This window comes from Oxyura jamaicensis, chromosome 5 (assembly GCF_011077185.1).
Source record: "Oxyura jamaicensis isolate SHBP4307 breed ruddy duck chromosome 5, BPBGC_Ojam_1.0, whole genome shotgun sequence".
Classification (NCBI taxonomy): Eukaryota; Metazoa; Chordata; class Aves; order Anseriformes; family Anatidae; genus Oxyura; species Oxyura jamaicensis.
The window spans coordinates 29,190,076-29,214,609 of NC_048897.1; the positions used below are offsets into that span (position 1 = coordinate 29,190,076).

The following is a 24,534-nucleotide window of genomic DNA, read 5'->3' on the forward strand; positions in this document are numbered from 1 at the left end:
TGCATGTGTCGAGGCCAGCACAGGGACCTGATTCTCCCCGGTGACCCCCAGGCTTGTTCCAGGTGGGTCAGGGTCCCCCCCCCGAGAAAGGCTGAGTACTGGGGTGCTGAGGGAGGCCATGTTCTGAGGGAGGCCCCGTTCTGGGGATAACCCTGTTCCCACAGGGACCTGCTCTCCTTGGGCACGGCCCCAACCCCAGCTCAGGGGGGACACGGGTGCCGGGCAGGCTGGCTCCCCTCGGGGACATTTGGGTGCTGAGACCCAGTGGGGGGGGTGGAGGGGTGCGTGACGCCAGAAGCGGAGCCGAGTCTCATATTTGGGCACGGAGCAGGTTATTGGAGGCTGGGCCCCGGCAGGCAGCAGATAACCCTCCTGATAGCAGCTCACAAGGTGCCTCCGCCGCCCCCCATTGGCTCCTGCCAGCGGGGGCTGCCTATATATCCCCCTCCCCGCGGCGGGGCTGCGTCTGGCACTGGGGGCAGGATGGTGCCTGCCAGGGCACTGGGGCTGCTCCTCTGCGTGCAGCTCTGCGGGGGTGAGTGGTGGGGCTGGCCGTGGGGCAGGGGCTGGCCGTGGGGCAGGGGCTGGCCGTGGGGCAGTGGGCAAGCGGTGGGGCAGGGAGCAGCCGTGGGGCAGGCACCCCCCCCGGGCTCAGCAAGGTCCCTGGGGTTGCCCGCAGGCAGCGGGGAGCTGCGGCTGGTGGATGGCGGCGGGCGCTGCGCCGGCCGGGTGGAGGTGAAGCACGAGGGCGAGTGGGGCTCCGTCTGCAGCTACGACTTCGACTGGGACCACCGGGGCGCCGGCGTGGTGTGCCGGCAGCTGGGCTGCGGCGCCGTGGCCCGGGCGTCCCCGTACGCCCCGTTTGGGCAGGGCAAGGGACGCATCTGGCTGCACCCATTCTGTCGAGGTGGAGAAGCCACCTTGCAAGAGTGCCTCCACTTCGGCTGGGGCCAACACTTCTGCAGTCATGAGTGGGACGTGGGGGTGACCTGCACAGGTGAGGCGGGGTGGTGGTGCCGGGGATGCTGTGCTGGGACCCCCAGGACAGGACTGAGGCTGGTGCCCTGTACAGAGGCTCTGGAGCTGCGGCTGGTGGCTGGCAGGGGACCCTGCGAGGGGAGAGTGGAGGTGAAGCTGCGGGGACACTGGGGCACGGTGGCAGATGACTCCTGGGACATGGAGGATGCCGAGGTGGTGTGCCAGCAGATGGGCTGCGGCTCGGCCGCTAGTGCCTATCACAGCTCCGAGTCTAGCCAAACAGATGGTCTCGTCAGCTTAGCTGTTGTCGACTGTGATGGAAATGAGAAGGCCCTGTGGGACTGCAAGATTCAAGGCTGGGGACCCTATATCAGACCTACCAACTACAAGAGGGCTGTGGTCTGCCAAGGTGAGTGCTGGGGACGTGCGGTGCTGCCGGGAGCCCCATGGTCCGCATCCCCCCCTGGAGCCCTCCTCTCCCGGCAGGGTTCTCCCGTCTGACCGGAGGGGCCGGCGCCTGCTCGGGGCGGCTGGAGGTGCGGCAGGGCCGGGCCTGGGCCACCGTCTGCCACGGCCACGTGGACCTCAAGGCCGCCCAGGTGGTCTGCAGGGAGCTGGGCTGCGGCACGGCAGTGGCCGTCCCCAGTGCCGGCCATTTTGGGGCAGCAACGGGGCCGCTCTGGGACAGCGCCTTTGAGTGCAACGGCAGCGAGCCACTCCTCGCCAAATGCGCCCGGAGGCCAAGCAACAACCAGTCCTGTGCTGGACCCGCTTCTGTCGTCTGCTCACGTGAGTGCTGGGGCCGGGGGGCTGGGGCAGACCCTTGCGGCGGCTACTGCCTAGAGGGGTCCCTGCTGTGCTGAGCCCCAGCGCCCTCTCTCCGCCGCAGCCTACACCGGTTTCCGTTTGGCGGATGGCGGCTCGGGCTGCGCCGGGCGGGTGGAGGTGGAGGCGCAGGGGACATGGGGACCCCTGTGTGCCACCGCCTGGGACCTGCCCGACGCCCACGTCCTGTGCCGCCACCTGGGCTGCGGCCCCGCCGCCTCCCTGCCCCCAGGAGGCCACTTTGGGACGGGCACGGCGACGGGGCCGCTGCAGCGCGAGGCCCTGAGCTGCAGCGGGAGCGAGCGGCACCCGGGCGAGTGCCCCGTGGCGGTGCTGGGGGAGCCCGCCTGCCCCCCCTGGCCATGCCGCCGCCGTCAACTGCTCAGGTGGGTGCAGGGGACGCGGGGACCCGTGGCAGGCGGGGAGCAGTGCCCGTCCCCACGGCATGGCCGGGCTCTTGCAGGCGCCGCTGAGCCCCTGCGGCTGCTGGACGGGGAGAGCCGGTGCGACGGGCGGCTGGACGTGGCCACGCGCCCCGGGGCCTGGGCCAGTGTCTCTGCGGGGCCGTGGGACGACCGAGCTGCCTCCGTGGCGTGCCGGCAGCTGGGCTGCGGTGTGCCAGAGAAGGTCTACGCTGTGCCGGCCGCCAGCTGGGGCCCTGTGGAGCTGCAGGAGCTGCGGTGTGCTGGCACCGAGGAGCGCCTGGCGCAGTGCAACGCCTCGGGGCCTGCCGCAGCGCCCAGCCACAGCCCCACAGAGGCGGCCGTTGCCTGCTCAGGTGAGTGCGCCGGGACGGGCCGCGGGTGCCCAGCGGGTGCCCCCAGCCCCATCCTGGCCCTCCCGTGCAGGCAGCCGGCGGCTGAGGCTGGCGGGCGGCCCCGGGCGCTGCGCCGGCAGGGTGGAGGTGTACACCGAGGGCACCTGGGGCAGCGTCTGCCAGGACGCCTGGGACCTGCCAGATGCCGACGTCGTGTGCCGCCAGCTGGGGTGCGGGCGGGCCCGGGAGGCGCCCGGCTCTGAGCGCTTCGGGCCCGGCGTGGGGACGCTGTGGCCGGGTGCCGGGGGCTGCTCGGGGACGGAGGCGGCTCTCTGGGACTGCCCAGCCCCGGCACGGCGTGGCTGCCGCCGGGGCGGTGGTGCCGCTGCCGTGTGCTCAGGTGAGCACTGTGATCCCTGAGCTGGGAAGCAGTCCCCGCTGCCCCGCGAGGTGCCGTGACCCCCTGCCCCCTGTTGTTGCAGGGCTGCTGCGTCTGGCGGGGGGGCAGCAGCAGCTGCAGCGGGCACCTGGAGGTGCTGCGCGAGGGGACGTGGGGCCGCGTGTGCGCCAACGGCACCAGCCCCGCCACAGCTGCCGTTGTCTGCCGCCAGCTGGGCTGTGGCACCGGGGGGAGGCTGGCGGCCGTCCCCGCAGAGGGCTCGGTCCGCGCCTGGCTGGGCTGGGTGCAATGCCAGGAGGGGGCCCCCCTCGCTCTGGCGCTGCCCCTCGGCGCCCTGGCACCTGCAGTCCTGCGGCCCCACCGGGGTCACCCACATCGCCTGTGATGAGGACACCGAGGAGACGAGCGGGGCCACCACCACTCCAGGGAGCATCTGCCGGCACGGGGAGGCTTGCACAGGTGGCTCTGCCCGTGCCCCCTGCCCCCGCTGCCGTGCGCATCCCGGCCTCACTCTGCCCCTCGCCATCCCTGCAGGTGTCACCAGCAGCGTTGCCCCACTGACAGCAGTGTCGGGGAGCGTGCCGGTGCCCACGGTCCTGTGCGTGCTCCTGGGGACGTTGCTGGGCCTGGCCCTGGCAGCCCTGGCTGTGCAGGCACACCGCGCACGGGTGCAACGCCGAGGTGGGTGCAGCTCTGGGGATTCCCCTGGGATCATGGAGGACAGAGGGGGGGTGCTGGTGCAACACTACTGCCTTTCAGACCCCATCAGAGCCAAGGATGCCGGCTCTGAGGTTGTGTACGAGGAGCTGGATTACAGCCTGATGCCCGAGTACCAGGAGGTGCCCAGCCACACAGGTGGGAGCACGGTTGTCCTCGGGGCCTGGGGCTGTCCCCATCCCCGGCTGAGCACCCAACACCCCCTTCTCCACTGCAGGCTCCCTGTCCAAGGGCTCAGGCATGAAGCTGCAGGACGAGAACTGGGATAGTAACGAGGAGGAGGAGAGCAAGCCTGGAGCAGCCCCAGGTAGGAGAAGGGGCACTCGGCATGGACAGGAAGGCAGAGGGGACCGAGGAGAGGGGCTGTGGCTGAGCAGTGGTGCTGGGGAAGTGAGGGGACGTGGCCCTTGCGGCTGCATCCTCAGCCCCAGCCCATCCATGCCTGGTGCAGCACTCCCGGCCCAGCCCGGACACGGCCCCCCCGGATGGCTACGACGATGCTGCGGCCGTGCCAGAGGAGCCCCCCCGCTCCCCACGGCGGGGACGCCCCAGAGCAGTCCCACGGGGACACGGGCTATGACGACGTTGACGTCAGCACCCTGGGGACAGCGCCGTGAGGAGGCCCTGGGGACACGGCTGCAAGAGGGGCTCCGGCCCCAGGGAGGGGTGGCCCTGCCCATGGGGGGGCACCCGTCCCTGCCCAGCCCTCAGCACGCTGCAGAAACGGCTCCATCGGCCCGCCCGCACCCGTGGCCCAACGTCACGCCAGGGTCCTTGTGAAGTTTTTCAGCATGGCCTTTCCCTGCGCAGTGCTCTTTCCGATTAAAGCCCCCAAGTGCTTGGAACCTCGCTCCCAGCACCGGCACCTCTGTCTCTCCCGGGTCCGTCATGTGTCCCCTGGGGCCACGGGACAGAGCTGGGCCCGCAGGCACGTCCCCATGGCTCTGGGCATGTGGGAAGGACGGGGAAGAGCCCAGGGCCTGGTCCCAGGGCCTTCCTTTGGCCCCAGAGCTGCACGCTGTCCCTGCCAGGAGAACAGGCTGAGGGAAGGTCATGGCACGTTCCAGGGATGTTACCCCATTCCAGAATACGTAACTGAGTCAGCACTGGTTTCTGCTACTGGGAGGAGTCCACCGAGGGGAGAGGAGTGCCTTCCGCCCCCCCAGCCTCCCCTTGCCTTCCCAGACCCCCCGCTGGAAGGGTAGTCGGGACATAGCTCCCTCCTGTGGGGTGTCATGCTCCAAGAGGTCTCCGATCTTCAGGCTGGGTTTCAGTGCTCGCAGTGCAACCAGCTCCTGCAGGGCGTCCTCATTCAGCGCCGACACACTCAGCCTTGCATTGGAAGGAAAGAAGAAGCCTCAGTACCGAAGGTGAGGGGGGCACCTCAGAGTCTCCCCAGGGTACGTGTGGCCGGGCTCACCCCAGTGCCTGCAGCGGGCAGGCAGGATGCCCGAGCTGCCGCAGCAGCAGCACTGCCCCGGCTCCCAGCTCGGTGTCGCTCAGGTCCAGGCAGCTCAGGCTGCAGCTCTCCCCTAGGTGCGTGGCCAGGGCCTGGCAGCAGGTGCCCGTCAGGTGGCAGCTCCCCAGCCTGCAGGTCCAAAGAGAGACAGCAGGGTTGGGGATGTACTGGCAGTGCTGGAGCTGCTCTGGCTGTGCAGGATCGCCACCCGTGCTGCGTGCCCTTACCGCAGGACCCGCAACTGGCAGGTGTGATGCTGGAGCCCCTCGCACAGCAGCTGCACGCCGGCATCCCGCAGTCCCGTGTTGAAGGACAGATCCAGCTCCTCCAGGTGTGGGCTGGTGCCCAGCACTGCAGCGAGGTCCTGGCAGCAGGCGCTGGTCAGGCGGGTGTACCGCAGCCTGCAGGAGAGAGCCTCATCGGCACCAGTCTCCCCATGCCATACCCCACTGCAGTGGCAATCCCCAGCCCTCTTGTCAGTGGGACAGAGGGACAAGGCCAGCCTGCAGGACATTGTTGGGCACATCCCCAGCCCTCTGGTCCCCCAGCCTGGGATGTGTCCACAGGGACACAACATTCCCAGTGCCGCTCACCGTAGGATGCGCAGGTGGCAGCCAGGCTGCCGCAGCCCGGCACAGAGCAGCCTCACGCCGCTGTCGCCCAATGCTCCATCGCCCAACTCCAGGCAGGCCAGGCTGGGGTGTGTGGCCAGCAGCGTCCCCAGGGCCTCACAACCACCCTCTGTCAATCCACACCACTGCAGCCTGCGGGGAGAGCAGCAGAGAAGCCAGCCAGCCAGCACAGAGGGACCGCAGCCACCCACCCCATGGCCGGCCACCAGCATGGAGAGGCTGCCCCCACCCTCCCGCATGGGGTCCAGCCCTTCACCATCAGCACCCCCTGAGAAGGGACAGACAGAGGTGGCCACCCAGTGCCCAGGGGCAGGCCCCATACCTGAGGTTCTGCAGCGAGCTGCCCGCATGCCCCAGCGCCTGGCAGAGTGGGTGCAGAGGAGAGTGCAACTCCTCCTGCCGTGGGTGCTGCCTGGGAATGAGGGGACAGGTATGTTCATAATCTCTCATGATTCTCCCCAAGAATAAGTAAAACCCTCCACCAGGGGACTAAACCGCTAGTGAAGAGACATGGTGGTGTTTGGATGGAAAGAGGCATTCACAGTTTCAGCTTCCAAAACCCCCCTTTGTGATGGAGAAGGGGAAATCTCTGTCGTTTTGGCCACGGGAGCAGAGTGGCGGTACTCACCAAGACAAGACTGTGGCTGGCTCCTCCCTGCGCTGCTGCTGGTGGAAGGAGCAGCTCCGGAGGGTGACGCTGTCCAGTCTATCCCACTGCTTAATGCAGAAACAAAGAGCCATCTGGTCGTATGGCGTCAGCTTGATGTTGTGCAAATCTATTCCTGTGAAACATCCCAACACATTCTGCACAAAGCTTTTTTCATTCATCTCGAACAAAAAGTGGAAAGTGTCCAATTCCTTAATCATCATCACTTCACTGGGATGGGAAAGGCCTCTGTGTCTTGTCTGAAGCCACCTCAGAAGATCTTCCTGAGCTCGTGGTGAAATTCTGCACCCAATTCTTTCACCTGCATACTCTATTGATTTGGGGTTTACCAGACCAAACAGGAACCGAATTGTTAAGTTCAAATCCTTCCTAGATTTGCAGTAGCTTTCTAACAATGTATTTATGTTCTTTGCAAGGGCCTCTGGGTCACTGACAGTTTCCTCATCATCATCCAGGACATAAAACATAGCCGCAAAAAACTCCTGGAGGTGCAGGTGAGTGAAGCTGTAGACATTGCCTTGGTCTACGCTTTTCTTCAGGCTTTTCTCAGTGAGGAAGAGGGAGAGAAGGTCTGGCCAGTCCAAGCCACAGTCCTTGATTTCTTTTTCCTCAAAGAGGACCTTGTGTTTCCAGATGCCATCAGCGGCCAAGGAGCAAAGCTTGCGCAGGAACTGCTGCAGGTCCGGCTGGGCATCGCTGCCTCTGCACTTCATTAACCAGGAGAGGTAGAACATGCCCATCCATGTGGTGGCCTTGGAGCACTCAAGAAGGTTGTTCTTCTTGTAAAGCTCTTGCTCAAGGATGGTGCAGATGGTCCAGCTCATGATGGGGATGATGCACAAGCTATAGAGGGTCTCATTTCCCCTGGTGAACCTGAAGGCCACATCTGCTTTATTGCCATTCTTGAAATACCTGTGGAAATACTGCTCCCTTGCAGCTGCCGAGAAGCCCAAGATTTCCACGTAACACTCACCCTCCAGGCACCGCCCCAGGTTTTGAAGAGCCATTGGCCTCGTGGTGATGAGCAGAGAGGATGCAGGGAGAACAGTCCTCTTGAGCAAGCTCATCAGCGTTGTTTCCAGTGGCTTTGCTTCCCTGGGGTCAGAGCTCAGCTCGTCTTTGGGCTGAGCCAAAGGGAACCCCAGGACCTCGAAGCCATCAAAGATGAACAAGACCTTCTCCTGGTTTTCCAGGATACTTCCAGCTGGTATTCGCTGGTGAGGGCAGCATTTTGAAACCAAGTCCAACACACTCACTTGCTTGGAAAGGGAAAGCTCCTTGCAGTCTATGCAGAAGACATAGTCAAACTGCGTGTAGAGGGCCCCTTCCACCCACTCCACCATCATCTTCCTGACCATCATCGTCTTCCCCATGCCTGGGGCACCCACCAGCACCACAGTCTGTGGTGTTTGCCCATCTTCATCAGGCTTAAACAGTGTCTGCGCAGTGACAGCGCTGGTGGTGTTGGCACATCCCCAGCTGACATCTGCACCTTCAGGCTCGCCTCCACACTGGCTCCAAGGCTTCTTGGTGATGGTCAGGGCAGTGTAGAGGCTGCTCACGGACAGGTTCTCCCCCAGGAACTCTCTGGCCACGTGCTCTCTGTACTTCTGCTTGTACTCTACACCAGTGAGAAGCAGAGTCAGTGCCAAAGTGAGCCAAACTTCCTGACCAGCACGACTGTGCTCCTGACACACCAACAGCATGGGACATTTGTTTCAATGCTCTGCCTCAATGAAAAAATCAGTTACGCATTTCCTACATGCCACCCATCAAGCCGCCTTTATTTTTCTGGGACTTTTTAATGGGAATGTCCCCAAAGTGTCCCCCCGTGTCCCCAGCTAGGAACCCATCTGGCAACACGGGTCTTCTGGGCTGCAAGAACTGCTTGAAGAAGCACCACTTGCCCCTTCCAGGCACCCCCGTACCCCCATCCTTATCACCATGGTCCTCTCTCTGCTGCTGGTCCCACCACTCCCTTAAGGGGAAGGGACCAGTGGGAACCTGGCAGGATCAGTGGGACACCTTCACCTTTCCAGCCTCATCAGAGAGCTGAAACCTGCTCTTTTACATGCTTTTATCTGTCTCCAGCACTCAAAAGACAAAGAAAAACTAAGTTTACTCCAGTTCCTTACCTTTCACCTTCTCATCCAGGATTTTTTCAGCAAGGTCTCTCTGGTTCATCTCCTCAAACAACCCAATGGCGATGTCCATGGCAGCATCTTCCCCGTAGCTCTTGCCCATGCAGTTGACAAGTGTGGAAGGGTGCGTGGCCTCCACCAGCACATCCTCAGGGATGTTCCAGCCTCCTTCGGTATGAACATGAGACAGCTTTGTCTTGAACTCCTGGAAGCCTTCAAGTGTGAGACCTTCCAGTGCACCTAAGAGGACGGTGAACGCACTCCCTTCTCCTGCCATCACAGGATATGGAAAATCACCTGCAAAAAAAACAAGTTTTGGAAGCACTCACTTCCCATTGTTCTGGGACATGCCTGAGAACATTTAAGCACTAAAAGCAGCTGGGCTGGTACCAAAGACTCAGTCTCACAGCCATTCAGAAAATGACAGGGTAGGGGTCACCCACAGCTGGATATGCAGGGGAGGGGAAGTGTTGCTGAGATGGGGATAGCTGCTGGCACAGAGATTCAAGAGGAGAAACACCTATGCAGAAAGGCAGCGAACCCTAGGGGACAAGCACCCAGGATGTCACCCAGCAGCATGGTGCAACACTGGAGGTGCAAGCCATGGAGACCAACCTGTGCTTTCCCCAGGGCTGTGCCCATCTGGCTGGCCAGGACACCGTGGACACCTTAGAGCTGAGAGCAGAGCAGCGCTTAGCCTGGCAGCGTGCGGGGCTGGTGCTGGGTGGGCAACAGGCAAGCCCCCGGTCCCCCAGCGAGCCGTGCCACCACGCGCTCCTCCTGCAGCGGGGACGTGCCGGAAGGGCCCGGGCAATGCCCAATGATGCATATAAGCAGGGTGTCATTTTGAAAAGGCGCCTGCGCATCCGGCACACACTTCCTCCTGCCCCAGCACCGGGCTGCACACAGGGGCACGGGCAGGGAGGGCTGGGCCCCTGCTCCTGGCCCCTTCTAAAGCTGGGGGCTTCTGTGCTGGCCCCGCAGCAGCTGGAAGCAGAAGGAAGCTGCAGGGGGTTGCTGCTGCCTACTGCGGTTTCTACCTCGGAGCAAGGGGGACCTCACAAGGGGATCCGATCACAGGAAGTGTGAAGCTGAGTTTAGATGATTGCCAAAAGAGATTAGGATAGAGAAATTAAAAATAGTTGTGCAAAATGGAGGATTAGACAGGGAGCTGTCGGGGAAGATGGTTATTGGGATGATAGGTGTGGACAGAAAGGAAAAAGCAGCTGGGAACAACAGCCGCTGTTGTCCTCACCTAACAGCCCTCCTGGGCAGGGAGGTGCAGCAGAGGAAACCTTTCAGTAATGAGGGGGGAAGACAACAAAGCAGAGGAGTAGGGGGTGGCTGGAAATGGCAGTGGTAGTGGTAGCACATCAGAAGGAATGGATTTTTGTGTAAGTAATGTAGAAAACAGAAAAGGGCTATCATAAAGGGTCAAACGACAGAAACAAGCTTTAACAAAGACAGATACAGAGTACTGGAAACAGCCATCCCAGGAGGATCAATCATGGAAAATCCGGTGCCAAAGCTGAAGTAATGGCACCTGCCAGTCCTCTGGACAAATACTTGTGGTCCTAAAGAAGATGAGACTGCTCTGAGTAAAATTTCAAGAAATTTTGAAAACAATGTTGTTGTGTTTTTAGAAATTATAAACCTAATTTTTCACTGTGGTCCATTAGCAAGGCTGACAGAAAATCCTGGCAAACAGCGGTGGAGTACTGCCAAATAAACACGTTCACCATGAGAACGGCTCCAATTTTAGCAAGTGTGCCAGTGGTTATTGCTAAGTTACCGGAAGACAACAAGTGGTTTTCAATTATAGATCCGACCATGTCGCCACCGTCCCACTTATTGAAGAATCATTTTTTCAGTGTTGCTTTTGCATTTGGATGGAAGGGATTAAAACCCTGCGCTGGCACCACGGGAGCTTCCCAACATACTTGCAGGACACAGGCTTACTTCAGAAACCTATTGTCTCCAAAGAATAAAGAAGAATCACCATCTCATATGGATTCTACTCCAGCAACCAGAGCTGTAGAAGAAGAGAGAGTTATCCATTTTTTAAAATTAAAAGATGAAACAGGATTTGAAGTCCACTTGGAAGAGGCACAATTAGTGCCCTGGCTAGCTACTAGGAATTGCCATTGGTGAGACAGGAAGAGAGAGGTGCAAGAATGGTTAAGGTTTGCATGAAATCAAAGCTTTTTCTGATCAAGCCCAACTCAGAACACCGTTAGGGGGATTTAATTTATAACGGCAGCATGCCCATAACTCTGCTGGTATCAGCAGGCTGTTGTGGTTTAACCCAGCAGGCAGCTGAGCACTACACAGCTGTTCACTCATGTCCCCCAACCCCCCCAGTGGGATGGGGGAGAGAATCAGAAAGAAAAGGTGAAAACCCATGGGTTGAGATAAAGGCAGCTTAATAGGACAGAAAAGGAAGGGAAAATAATGATAACAATAATGATAAAAGAATATACAAAGCAAGTGATGCACAGTGCAATTGCTCACCACCCGCTGACCGATGCCCAGCTCAGCCTAGAGCAGTGTCGCCACCCAACCCGGCCAACCCCACCAGTTTTATTGTTTGGCATGATGGTATGGTGTGGAATGTCCCTCTGGCCAGTGTGGGTCAGCTGTCCTGGTTCTGCCCCCTGCCTGCTCCTGGTGCACCCCCAGCCTCCTTGCTGGCAGAGCAGCCCTAGAAGCTGGAAAGTCCTTGGCTCTGTCTGAGCACTGCTCGGCAAGAGCTAAAACATCAGTGTCTTATAGCATTATTCTCATTCCAAATCTGAAATACAGAACCATATCAGCTATGAGAAAGAAAATTAAGGCTATTCCAGCTGAAACCAGGACACAGACCATCATGGAAGTTACTGGTTAAGCCTCTGGAGTGGAGGTGGAGCAAGGGACATGATAATGCACCAAAGTAGTGGGAAAATGCTGCTCTAAAAGCCCCTGCACCAAAACAGCCAGTACCAGAAATTTCAATAGGAACTTCCTCATCAGCTGGTTCAGAGAGCTGAAAAATTAGTTATAGAATCACTTGGGTTGGAAAAGACCCTTAAGATCAAGCCTAACCATCACCTAACACTACCAAGTCCACCACTAAAGCATGTGTTGAATACCTCCAGGGACAGGCCACCACCTCCCTTGGCAGTGTGTTCCAGTGTCTACCAACCCCTTCTGTGAAGAAATCAATCCTGGCATCCAATCTAAACCTCCCCTGGCACAACTTGAGTCTGTTTCCTCATGTCCAATAACTTGTCACCTGAGAACAGAGACCTACATGCTCCTCACTACAATGTCCTTCCAGGTAGTTGTCCTTTCAGTTGCCCAGGCAGTGGGCATTACTATTAATTGGAATTAATTAATTAAAATTAATTGGTAGAAGAGTTACTACACAAACCTTACAATGCCCAGATCTCACTCCTGCCCTGTCCGAACAAGCTGCAGATCACACTGTTGAGAAAAAAACAAACAGCTGCAATCGTTGGCTGTGGATGCAGGTTTTTCTAGTAATAAATCAAAGGTACACTTCATCAATGAAAACGCTAGATATGAGCAGGGAAAAATAGTCCTCTGTGCTGCTGTTAATAGAATAGGAGAGCAAGTAGCGTGGAAACTATTAAAAACTCACGCCCACTAAGAGTACAGACATTATTAAGAGAAGAAACATCTAAGCATCTCTTCTTGGACTGCAATTTATTTATTTATTTATTAAATAATGGAATGAAATAGGGAGGTGTGGTTGGAGAAAGGGAGACAGAAAACATACGGTGGGAAACAAAAATGAGATTTCTGATAAGCTCAGAAAGATAATGGAAGGAAGATATATGTAAGGCATGTTAAAGCACATGGGAAGACTGAAAACAATACTAAAATATTTTAATAAGCCAGATGAGCTGGCTCAGTTTAACTGCTGCAGTCTTGAGACACGGGAGGGTTTGTAGCATCCTTGCTGGACTCAAGAAGATAACCTGCCTTTGGTAGATGACGAGAGATGGAGAACAGTGAACACAGCACTGACTCACAAACCAGGCCACTAGCTGTGTCTTGAGGTAACTAAACATGCCTCACCTGCCAGATTTTACCTGCCTGGAGCTTTGTTTTATTTCAGTTTAACTGGGGTAGTCAGTAATTCCTGCAATAGGATTTTTCATGATCAGATATCTAACCTGTGCCCTGATGTGGTCTTGCTTAGCTTGGTCTAACTCCTTAATGCAATAATAATAATTTAGGATCCAAGAATAAGAACTGTTACAGCCCTCAAGGGAACCCAGAGAATCATGGCATGGATGAATCCACACAGGCTGGAGAGTCTGCTACAGCGTCAGAAAAATGCTCTAAAATTATAATAACACGATGATGTTGGTGGGTTTATTCATTTACAGGATCAGCTTCAAGGGACAAGAAGTTGCAGTGAAGCAGCTAGAATAGTGACAGAGATGCTGCATCCTATAATGGTCCCTTAAACGAGACAGATGCAGGAAGAATTTGAGAATGGGGTAGGGGAAGGAATCAAACAAACAACAACAAAAAAGTTTGAAATAGAGAGGGAGAAAGCTAGGTGCTAGAGGTATTTAATTAAAGACAGAATTGTGGATTAAGCATATACATACATGCAATTACAATGATTATAATCTTGCTCATGCTAACAGCAAACACATGGCTAACTGGGTGTGGAGGGGGAACCATCCATCATTTTCAAAGGGTTGGGGGGAGGCATCCAGAAAAGCTTTTTAAAGAACAGAGACTGAGAGAAATGCTGCTTTGTACCCCTTAACCAGTTAATCACATATTTGCAAAATTTTGTCAATTATTGTAATCATAATACACTCTAGAGGTAAAATGTTCATACATACGATTATTGCAGAGCTAGCCAGTTATGCCATGAAGTGCTACAGTTACTTTCTGAAGCCCACAGCACAGGCCTAAGGTCCAAGCACGAAGTAGGATTAGGAAGAGGATTAGAAGCGAGGTTACAAGGTAGGGCTAAGGTCTTTCCTAGAGTTAAGGCCAGAGGAAAAAATCCTGTAGCATAGATGCAACGCCCCTCCCAGAAACAGACTAAAAATAAGATTAAATGTACACCTGAGAGGTTCAGGGAAAAGATGTAGACTTGGTAACGTTATGACGATTGAATTTGATGATCTCAAGGCTCTTTTCTAACCTAAAATAATTTTATAAGCTCCCTATAATACAGAATTAAAATCCCTACAGCAGACAGCACTAAAAAAAAAGGGTACATACAAGCTCCTTTTTGCTGTACCCACCCAGCCCAGCTGCCCTGCTCAGAGCTTCCTATTGTGCCATCCTCCAGCTCACTGGGCATCAAATAGATCTGGGAACAAATGCATCCCTCGGGAAGCCCAGGGTGCATCCTGCTCCTTCCTAAGGATGCTGCTGCTGCTGAGCCCCTGTGCTCCCAGGCACAGCATTGGAGCTTGCAGCAGGGGTTCCCCAGAGCCATGGATATTCTTGTCGCTGCATGCTGTGAGCCCAGGGGAGGAGGAAGAATATCAGCATGGTTTTTATGGTTCCGGTTTCCATCTGACCTTGAAGGAGCTGCTTTCACCTTGCTGCATCTTGAGCTGAAGCACTGCTTGCTGTGCTGGCACTCTGCTTTCTCTTATGCTCACCTGCTATTTGTTTAATGTTTGCTTCAAATGTGGGCAGATGTTTTTTTTTCTTTAAAGTGGGATTTAAGCAGTCTGGGTATTTTTTAGGCATGCTGATATAGCTGAGATGCACACCGGCATAGCCAACCTGTGCATATTGGCCCCTCTTCCTACAACTTGCAGGAGTACAATTTCTTAAGATGCCCAGGCTCCCTGCCAAATCATATTGAGCTGGTCAGTGGGTCCTGCATAACTCTTTGGAGAAAGATGGACAAGCACTGCAGCCCTTATTTCCTGAGCAAATCAAGCTAAAAGAGCCACAGACAGTCCCAGGACCTGGCCACTGGTAAAAGCAAGGTTTGGCCCCAGATATGTGAATGTGAGAATGTGAGGACTGTGGCTGGAGGAGGTTGGGGCTGGGGCAGTGGGGGGGGGGGGGGGGGGGGGTCCTTGCTTTTAACCTGGGATTGGATTCAGGGAGAAGGGAAGAAAAACTGGCACAAAACCACCCCGTTATGCAGTGTTTTAGCTTCCTTCCCTGCACTGAGCACAGCATATCTAGCAATAGAGCTTGCCACCCCTTGTGGGATCATCATTCTCAGAAATCCTTTATCCTGGTGCCGTAAGCTCCCAGATCCTCCCCCCTCCCTCTCTATGCACAGAAAAATCACAGATCACCAGGCTGCCCCCCTCCTGTTCTCCCCAGTACATTTCCCCCTGTTTGTGGCTACAACTTGCTGCAAGCCCAGGTGGCGTTTGGAGGAGCGGGCAGGGTGCTCAGTGCTGCAGGGACAGCCCCAGATTGCTCAGCCCTGAGAAATGGGGCTGTGGGACAGAGCTGGCATGCCTTATTCCCCCCCCCCCCCCCTCCTTCCTCTGCCTCCCTCCCTCTTCTCTGCGCAAGAGCCAGCTCCGAGGTGCGACTCGTAGGGCCGGAGGACAGGAGGTAAGGGCTGCTGCTGCTGCTGCTTTTCCCCCCATGCCCACCAGCACTGGGGAGGGGGCAGAGCTGCCGGGGTCCCTCGCTATCAGCCGAGAGCTGTGCGGTGCCCGTGCTGCGGGGTGGCTCAGCGGGACAGCCACGCAGATCTACCTGCTCAAGGTGAGTGTCCGCCTCGCTGCAGCTGCGTGCGATGGAGGCCAGGGGCAGCCACGCCGGGAGCGAGAGCGCCTGCCCGCGTGGGTTTTTTTTCTCCCTGTTAACAAATAACGATGTTTTTAAGCCAAAGCAGCGAGGGGCTCTGAGCAGCCCCTTCCCCACACCATCCTTCTGCTCCCTGAAGGTCAGGCAGCCAGAGGAGGAGGCATTTCCGCAAAGGCAGAGCCCTCCGGCCTCCGCGTACCTGCTGCAGCCTCCGTGCGATGCGCCAGGCTGGCCTCACCGGGACCGAGCTCCCTGCTGCCAGCCTCCGGGGAGGCTGCAGCCCCGGGATGGAGGCTGGGGACCTGGTGCTGTTCCGGAGGCAGAGCTGGCTCCGGGCATGGAAAACCAGAGCCCGCCGTGTCCCGGAAATGGTACGGGCGGGAGGAGGTCGCTGCGGCGCTTCGGTCTCGGCAGGAAAACTGCAGACCTCCCTGGAAGGCTTTCAGCAGGCTTCCAGCTGGGTTTCCTCTCCTGTCTGCCCGCACGGCGTTATTCATTCGCCCTTCGCCCCGTGTCAATGCATTAAAAGTCTGTTTAATCTCTTGCAATCCTGAGGCAGGAGGCTATGCAAAGCGAGCGCTGCTGCTGCCTCCTTCTCCGTGCTGGAAGCAGAAGGGATTTTTTGGGAGGTGGGCAATGGGGGGGGAGGGGGCGGGGGGGACACAAATATCTCTGATTACAAATGGATAGCCTTTGATATGTTCCCCTGCTTTGTGCTGGAAAGCTTTTTACGAAGGAAAACCTGCCAGAATAAATAAAACAAGCACAAAATGGAGAGCGGAGAGGCAGGGCTGCCTATTTCAGGCTTTGGGGAGAAGAGTGCCCCAAATGAGCAGGGGGAGGAGGACACCTGGGCTTCTGCTTCACAGTGGGTACAGCAGGCATGAAATGCAGGGGGGATGTCTTGGGCATGTTGGGCTGTCCTTGCCCCTGTGTGCATCTGCACCCCATACGTTTGCACTGACCTGTTGCTTTGTTCCCTGCTCCTGTCCGGGGTCTCAGTGACCATCAGGTGGGGGAGGGAACCTGATTTTTATTTGGGAATCAAGGTCAGCCTGGGAAAACTTCAGCGGTGGGGTGATAGGAAGAAGCCTGGTGGCAGCCCGGTTTTCCTGGGTGGGGCTTGGGCAGGATGCTGTCGGGAGGAGGAGGATGGACGTAGCTGGATGGAGCTCCCTGCTCCGTCTCAGGACTGACCTCCAAAGTCTGACCTTCACAGCTGTGACCTTCAGCAGCTTCCATCTTTCCTTAGCCACAGCACCTAAAACTAGCCCCTCACCCATGGTATTGCTGCAGAACAGTGGGAGAAAAATCCAGAATTCCTCTGAATGCATGTATTCATCCCTTGGCTGGCAGACAGCCACGACCGTGGGCTTGCCTGGGTGTGCTGGCCCCATCCGTGGGGGGGGGGGATGGGGGTAGGACAGCTTTGAGCAAGCCTTTCTATGCAGGATGTACTTGGGGTGTCCTTCCCCTGATCCCATCCAGCTTCTGCAGGTGGCAGGGAGGGAGAGGAGAGTGCTCGGGTTTTGGTGGTGGGCATTTCCCCGCAGGGTGCCAGGAGCCTCCCCAGAAGGTCCCTGCTGAATTATCCTCCATTCGCCTGCAGTGGCTTCTTACGTTTCAGCTGCAAAGCAACAGCTTTTAGGCTGATGCCTGCAGATCTGCAGGGCATGAGATTCAGACCTGGCTCTGCTCACGCAGATCTGCATTCGCACATTTGTGATCTCTTCACTGGCCACAGCTGAGATGCAAAGGGGGTGATGGCAGGAGAACCTGGTACAGTCCCGCATCCATCAAAAGGATTCATCAGGGTGCCCATAAGATTAAGAGGGCTGTCAAATCTGCTGCTGCTTACTGCAGTGCCTGGGGATATTTTACTGTGTCAGAGGTGGCCCTTTCTTTTTTTTTTTTTTTTCTTCTTCTTCTTTTTTATTTATTTATTTTATTTATTTTATTTTCTGCTTTTCTGTTGCATTTGAGCAAGAAATGGTACTTGCTGACTGTCAGGATGGGGCCTTGACAGCAGCAGGAGGGTAACATGCACCACTGGCACGTTGCACACCACACACGCACACACAACCGAATAAAATCCAGAAAGGCAGAACTGCAAAACCTGGAGGATCTGAATGCACCTGGGCGACTTGTTAGGAAATCAGACTTCTGCATTTGGCTGTTAGCTCCTTGAGGGGGGCAGCACATTGATTTGGAAACACTTGTCCTCTTGGCTAAGGCAGCTCCTCAAGTGCTGGATGGTTCAAGGTGAAAAACTGGGCTTTGTGGTGGGGACAACAAGGTGTCCGCTGTTCTCTGAGAGATGGCAAGAAAACATTTGCTGACCCCACCACAAGGTTATTCCTGAGATGGCATTGCAAAGCCAGCGTAATGCAGAGAATGGAGACTCGCCCCGTGGTCCCTGCCTGGGTGTCAGGAGGGATGCAATGGGGAATTGCTCAGCTATTCCCTGGGGAGACCTGAGGTTTTTTGGGGTGGCAGTAACCTCCGTCGTGGAGCAAGCAGCTCCCTGAGCGTGAGGCTGAGCAGAGCAAAACGTGGCGCAGACCTCCTGGTGATGGAGGCGGGGGTGCAGAGCTGTGAAGCTGGGGTTGAAAGGTCTGTAAGTGGCTTCCTGGTAGCAGTGCTGCAATGGGAGGCTGCTGGGTCAGCTTCTGATGGGGCTTTCATGCTCTGGTGTCCTCCCTGCAGATCTCACAGGACGTGCTGGCTTGTTCCTGGCAAGGGACATGCACCTTTCAGCGCAGCAACTTTTCCTCGGTGCCACTGAGCTGCTGGCATTGACTTGCTTGGCTCCAAGAGGGCTGGAAAAGCACGATAAAAAAACCAAAATGAGCATGCTTGCAGAACACCAAGTGTGGCAGAAAGCTGAGACATGGGGAGCTGCCCAGGGTAGGATACGGGTGTGCTACAGCAGCATGGGATGCAGGCTTTGGTTGCACAAACCAATGGCACAGGTTTCAGCAGGATGTGCCCAGAAGCGTGCCCGTCAGGCTGGCAGGGTGATGGCTGAGGTCCACACTGCTGGCTGAGCATCTTCTGCTGTGTCTCCTGAGTTGTTCCCCCTTGAAACTGCTCCCAGGGCTTCAATCTCATGTCCTGCCAAATAATGCTGTGGAAGGAAACCATACTGGCTCGGAAGTACCTCCTTTGTTTCCCCCAGATGTCTGTCTTGGGGTGAGCAGTGCTCAGCCTCGTGTCAGGGAAAGCCTTGGGTTCTAATACCTTGTGATTTTGAATGGTAAGAGCTATGGTCTTTTTCCACTAGAAAAACAGAGATAGGAAATGAAAAGCAATGTTTGACTCTGCATCCAAGGGGGACGCAAGCCCCAGGTTAAAGCTAGGGCAGAGCACAGCCAAGTGAGATGCTCTGAAACTCTTCTGGTTATCACGGTCCCTCTCTGGGGGTCCGTGCACTGTGCCATGACCCTGAAAAGACGGGTTCTGCAGCACAAGGCCTATTTCCAACCCCGTCACAGCAAAGTATTCTCAGATTCTTATTCTAGAAATGGTTTTGCTGTAAAGTGTGGCTGAGAGCACAGCTGTTTCAGCTGCATGTGAAGGCTGCCGGCACCTGAGCAGGTGACCAGGCAGGTGACAGCTCTGCCATGCGTGACTTCTCCTGCCTATGGCAGGTTGGGTGCACAATGGGTTTAATGCAATAAAGAGGCCGAGACAAAATCTTGTATTTCTTGGGGCTGTTTGGTGCTGCTTTCCCTGTTCCTACCAGGTCCTGGGGCAGCTGCAAGCCAGGCCACGAGAAGAGAGTTTGGTCTTGGTTTTGTGTGCGTATCAATGCAGGGCACTGGGCAGTGAGTGGCTAGGACAATCTGTGCCCCTTTGGGACCAGGGATGGAGGAGGGAGGGAGTGGGCTCGGTCAGTTTTTTGTTTTTTATTTTTTTATTTATTTTTTTATTTTTTGTTTGTTTGTTTGTTTGTTTGTTTTGTTTTTCGGCAGCAGCCTGTGCGTTTTTAATAGATCGATGGGTTGATGGGCATGAAGCTGAATGGAACTAAGTGCTCTCCAGCCCATGGTGCCACAAAGAAATGGTTGGGTTTGTGGCTGTGAGGTGCCCTGGGTGGGAATTGTGTGGGTGGTGTGGCAGGAGGAGTGCAGGGAGCCCCCCGTGCTCCCAGAGAAGGGCAGGGTGGGAGAGCAGCCAGCCTCCCTTTCCTCTTGGCGCTGTGGGTTGAAGGGCAGGGTTTATACCTCTTTTTAGGTCTTTTTGAATTATTTTCACACAGGGTAAGAGAAGATAACAGGGTGAAATTGTTGCATAGGTTAGAGCTGTGATTTGGATTTTATTTTTTTTAATTTTTTTAAAAATTAAAGCCCTTGGAGGTAGCATGCTGTGTCTCTTCTCAGTGCAAACCTCCATCTCCAAGAATAAAATGTCTGCCACGTCTGTTCTGGTGAGAGCCTTGGGATCAGGGCAAGTGTGGCTTGCAGGAATGATGCTCAGTTCAGATGTCGTTTCCCGTGGAGGCTGGGGACCATCCAGCAGCACCCAGGCTGGTGCTGGCGGGAGTGCGTCAGGGCTCATCACTGCGTCTGGAGGCTGCGTGGGGACCCGAAATGCTGCGTCACCCACGTGGGGAGCGTGGCCAGGCTGTGTTGGCATCCTCTGAGAGGACGTTGGTGTGCGGGCTGCAAGCTGGGGCTCTGCCCGGTCTCTCTGCAGTTGCTCGGTTGCTCAGGTCTGCATCCTGGTCCCTTTGCAGATGTTGGACAAGGACAGCTTTGTGGGGCTGTGCAAGCCCCTCCTGTTCCCATACCCTGCCTTGGTGCCGGGTATAATGCAGCTTCTGAGCACCAGGGCATCCTCCCAGGCTAGGGGAAAGGAGACGTGCCCTGGTGGCACAGATCCAGCAAGGCCATCAGATTTTGGGTCTCGGTGCAGCCGCAGGACTGACGCAGCCATGGAGCAGAGGCTTTGCTTTGATTTGAAGCTGCTGCTGCCTGTTAAAACACATCCAGCTCTCTGACGCTCTCCACGTCAAGATTGAAAGGGTTTATTTGAGAGAGAAATGTCTAATCCGGGGCTGAGGGGAGGGATGTGGGGAGTAGCAAATGGTGGGTTGGGAAAAGGACTCAATAAATATTTCATCAGAATGAAGTGGGTCAGCGGCGTTTGCTGTAACTTGGTGCTGCTGTCTCCGAGGCTTTGCTTTGGGAGGGCTGGTGAGCGCAGCTGTCTCCCTGCACAGCCTGGTTGTGATGCACCGGCGCTGTTAAAAAGCATCTATGGGAAGCGATTCCTGCTACGGTTGCAGCTGCGCTGCGTTTTTATCACATTTGCTGTGCATTGCGTCAGCGGTGGGGGTCCAAAATAGGGATAAAAACCTCCCTGGGGAGATGCCAGCCAAACAACACAAACCCCTTACGTAAAGCCCTTCCGATATTTATGGCAATACCGAGAGGTACTGCATTACCTCATCCATCACCACGGCACCTCTTGGAGATAGGAAAAGGCTTAGTCACGCTACGCTGCCGTCACTTACCTTAGACGCTTGTATGGCACCTCGCCGCCCTTAATGTGTCTGTTGCCACAGCAGCCCAAAAAGGGGGAGAAGGGCCATTTGTACTATAGGGTGCTGGTGAGTTGAAGCACTGGGAAATTAAAAAAAAAAAAAAAAAAGCTGCCCAGACTCACGGGAGGAGACTGGGATGGGGCAGAGAGCTCCTTCCAGCCTTGTTGAATCCCCCTAGTACAGCAGGGAAACAGGCACACGTCCCCAGGGTGCTTCCCAAGGGACGGTGCCCGGTCCCCGGGCTGCATTACTCCCCAGGCTGCATTACTCAGGGGATAGAGAAGAAGGTCAGTATCCCAAGCGTGGTCCCCTTGGAGCCACCAGCAGCTCTTCACCTCCATGGCGAAAAACCTTACCTATCTTTGGTCTCTTTTCTCTAATGTCACACCGAGTCCCTCTGCGGACTTGCTGATCCAGCATGAATCATCAGGCCAGCCTTAACGATTGCTGTTGGCTTTAACCTGACGGATGGGCAGAGCAGTGGGGAAGGACCTCCTTCCACCATGCTTGAGAAATATCTCCACCACCTTTGGTGGTGGTGCAGTGGTGTTTACAGGGAGCCAAGGTCTATGTGTGCGCATAAGTCAGCAGGCAACACGGGAAAGGAGGCCTCCTTGCTTCCTGCAGAGCACAGCTGCTGCATGAGCTCAGCCTCCCACAGACCAATTATTCCTTCCCAGTTTGTTCCTTCCCAGTTTGTTCCTTCCCAGTTTGTTCCTTCCCCATCACACCAGCCTTCCGGCTTGCTTGCAGGCTGAGGACAAGCTGCCTCAGTGGAAGAGGTGAGTGGGTTCCTAGGATGTCTCGGGCAGGGGCATGAGACAAAAGTCTACAGAATGGCTCGGGTGACCAGCAGGAAAGGCGTGAAGATGTGACTGATGCTTCTCCTTGGGTGTCCAGAGGTGGTGGGATGCGCTGGTGGCTGATACAAACTCCTGGCTGAGCCAACGTGTGCAGAGGATAGCAGAGGTGCTGTGTTTGAGCCAGTGGGTTTTCAAGGTGAATCCCATGGGGAAAAAAGGTAATGCTAGCCTGGCTGCGAGTCAGCAAGCTGATTCTAATTTCTACCTTAAAATATCTGAAACAGTTCCAGCCCTGTCTTTAGCAGCTGTGGAGGGACAAATCCTCCTGGGTTTTATTTTATTTTATTTTATTTTATTTTATTTTATTTTATTTATTTATTTATTTTTTTAAGGTGGCATTTTGATGCTTTCTTATGTGATGTTCACTGGAGAGAGCCAGGACTTCACTCCCTCCTGAAGGCCAGTCTCTTTGGTCCATGCTCCCTCTTTTTCTTAACTCACCTCCAAGCCACTTCGGTTCATGGGGAGATTTGGCAATGGACAATTTTTGGGAGAAGAAAGGGAGGTGAGAATGGTCTTGAGCTTCAGGACCTGAGGACTAGCACCCCAACCCCCTCTCCCATAGCTCTCTGAAATAATCCCTTTCTCCAGGGTAATGTTCTTGACTGAAGTCTATTTCTTCTGCTGCTACAAGATGACAAGTGGCGATGAACCAGCCTTGCCCCGTGGCCAGTAATATCAGCTGTCTCTGTGGAAGACTTACCTGTCAGGATAGGCTACCTTTTATTTGGCACTTTCATCAGCACATCATGAGCTGACCTTAGCCAGGTGCTCCAGCTGATTTTTCCTTTGGCCACCTCAGCCAAGACCTTTTTGGTGATGGTAATGCTCAACATGGCCTTGCTTTCTTCCATTGAGGGTCTTGCACAGGTGAGCTCAGCCTCTGATATGACATCGAATCAATTTCCACGAGGCAGTGAGGGAGAGAGTTTGGGACGTGCAGAGGTCACACAAAGCCAGTGGCAGCACTTGATCCCCCCTGAATCACCCCCAGTTTCTAACAGCCTGGTCCCTCAGCTGTTTCGTCTCATAGGTGCCTTATCTTCTGTACTCAGAGCAATGCTGCTTTTTGTTTTGGATTTTTGTTCCCCTTTGGGGGAAGTTATATTTTCAAGTGCCTCTTTGAAGTGGCCAAATTCTAACTTCCCTGTTTATGTGCACAGTCTGCCACAGGAACAAAATCTGCAGACTTCAGGCTAAAATTACCGGCTCTTCACCTACCAGCTGGTGCGTGAACCTGTGATGGAAATTCAGTCCTGTGAGCTGCTTTTGGCAGGTGCAAATTGCACTCGCCAAAGGGAGGATCTGCTTGAGAAGAGGGCCGTTCTCTGTTCCTTAGAAATCTGGTTTGGTCTTAAATGGCCACATGCAGGTATGGCAGCTGAGGCTTACAAAACCTGCCAGCGGTGTCTGGGAAGCTCTTGAAAGTAATTGGTGTTCGGCGTCTGTCTCACACACCGAAAATGTTTTTCCGTGCAGGTTTAAGAGCAATTAACTGAAGGATATGATGAGGTCTCTGAGTGCTGTGTTCAGAGCTGTCCCTTAGTGTCAGGAATGAGGGACCCATGCAGAACGTCTCCGAAGCACTGCTTGGTGGAGCTGCTGCTGGGTCCTTGCCATGGTTCTGCGGCTCCAGACGAAGGGGTTTGGTGGCTGATAGTGGGGATGGGGCAGGGAGAAGCATTAATACTTGTCTAGCCCTAGGGACCCAATTAATTCGTCACCCAAAAGCCAACACAGGTCACGCTATTTAACTAGGAGTAGAAACAATGGGGCTTTGGTACTCATCACCCTCTTCTTTGTCTGGAAAAGGCAAACCTTCAGGCATTTCTTTTCCAGACAGGTCAGGATGAGAAAGAACTGGAGGGGAGGTTAAGGAAGAAGATCTGAGGATTTTTGAGGTCTTTTCTGCCGAGCGTGGCTCTCTTGGCATGGCATTGCTAGAGGTCAGGCATGGCCAGTAGCTATTTCTGAGGCTGATGATTTCAACCGGAGCCCACCTGGAGTTTGTGGGTCAGCCTTTTTGGTCACAAGCATAAATTCAGATGCGTGACCCCACTGTGTCAGCTGAATTGTCACCTGCTGACAGGCTGCAACAGTCTGAGTCAGTGTGGTGTTTGGGGACCCAGTGGAAATGCTTTGCTTTTTCGTGAAGGCTGGGTGGGAAGCTTCACGCGTGAACCTGTGCTCAGCACTGCTGCGACCCCACGCACGTCTGTGGGGTGCAGCTTCCCACCACACCGCGCAGCAGCTGCTCCTCCTTGCGAAACTGCTGGGTTTTCCTTCTAATTCGAAATAGCAAGGGGGTGATTATAGGGCTCAGGAATGAGGCCGGTCTCCGCAGAGGGAACAGAACCTGTTGGTGGTACCTCGCAGTGAAGCTAGCAGTGACTCATCTGCTCCATTTGGTGCAGAACTGATGCAGCTTTCATCTGCACACACAGGAGGCAGATAAAGAGACAGATTTGCTAATTTGATGGGGAGGCAAAAAGGTGCCCTCCAGGGAGCCAGGGAGAGCTCTGCCTTCCCCTGTTGCTTTGGATGGGACCAGCTCATTGCAACTGGTCAGTCTGCACCGACCTGGACTTAATGCAGGAACCAGAACCAGCCCGGCAGGAGCGTGGTGCCTGTGTGCTGCAGGAATTTGGAAGGTTTTTATGTTCCTTTTTCTCCTCAATTGCTGGTGTCAGGGTCTCTGCTCCCCCTTCCCAGCCTGGGGAGGAGCTCGTTGGCTGCCAGCAAGTGGAAAACTCTCTGAAATGGCAAAAAATGTTAAACAAAG

The 24,534-nt window shown here is 55.6% G+C and overlaps 3 protein-coding genes across 6 annotated transcripts in view; 2 read left to right on the forward strand and 1 right to left on the reverse strand.

The window, feature by feature from the left end:
* Positions 1–76: 76 nt before the first annotated feature.
* On the forward strand, positions 77–4,522 carry LOC118167330 (scavenger receptor cysteine-rich type 1 protein M130-like). Its single transcript, XM_035326621.1, is given in 13 exon segments — positions 77–535; positions 680–997; positions 1,073–1,387; positions 1,465–1,767; positions 1,868–2,154; positions 2,156–2,189; positions 2,267–2,581; positions 2,652–2,960; positions 3,043–3,387; positions 3,486–3,641; positions 3,720–3,815; positions 3,895–3,984; positions 4,129–4,522. Coding segments are annotated over 13 exon segments (2,949 nt in total). The 5' UTR covers positions 77–483; the 3' UTR covers positions 4,458–4,522.
* On the reverse strand, positions 4,452–15,923 carry LOC118167328 (NACHT, LRR and PYD domains-containing protein 12-like). 3 transcript variants are annotated; one of them, XM_035326619.1, is made up of 9 exons: positions 15,541–15,662; positions 15,291–15,393; positions 8,571–8,873; positions 6,397–8,056; positions 6,091–6,180; positions 5,730–5,900; positions 5,364–5,537; positions 5,098–5,265; positions 4,452–5,009 (listed from the first exon to the last, which is right to left on the reverse strand). In XM_035326619.1, the coding sequence occupies exons 3-9, from the start codon at positions 8,851–8,853 to the stop codon at positions 4,778–4,780; spliced, it is 2,778 nt and encodes a 925-aa protein (XP_035182510.1). In that variant the 5' UTR covers positions 8,854–8,873; positions 15,291–15,393; positions 15,541–15,662; the 3' UTR covers positions 4,452–4,777. The 3 variants fall into 3 exon arrangements, with proteins under 3 accessions (XP_035182510.1, XP_035182508.1, XP_035182509.1); XM_035326617.1 differs by lacking the exon at positions 15,291–15,393 and having other exon boundaries at positions 15,541–15,923; XM_035326618.1 differs by lacking the exons at positions 15,291–15,393; positions 15,541–15,662 and adding an exon at positions 9,192–9,373.
* CEND1 (cell cycle exit and neuronal differentiation 1) overlaps positions 15,006–24,534 on the forward strand; it is a 19,374-nt gene continuing 9,845 nt past the window's right edge. Inside the window, exon 1 of one of the 2 annotated variants that reach the window (XM_035326702.1) lies at positions 15,006–15,143. The gene's annotated coding sequence lies outside the window, so the exon portion shown is untranslated. The other variant, XM_035326703.1, reaches the window with a different exon arrangement.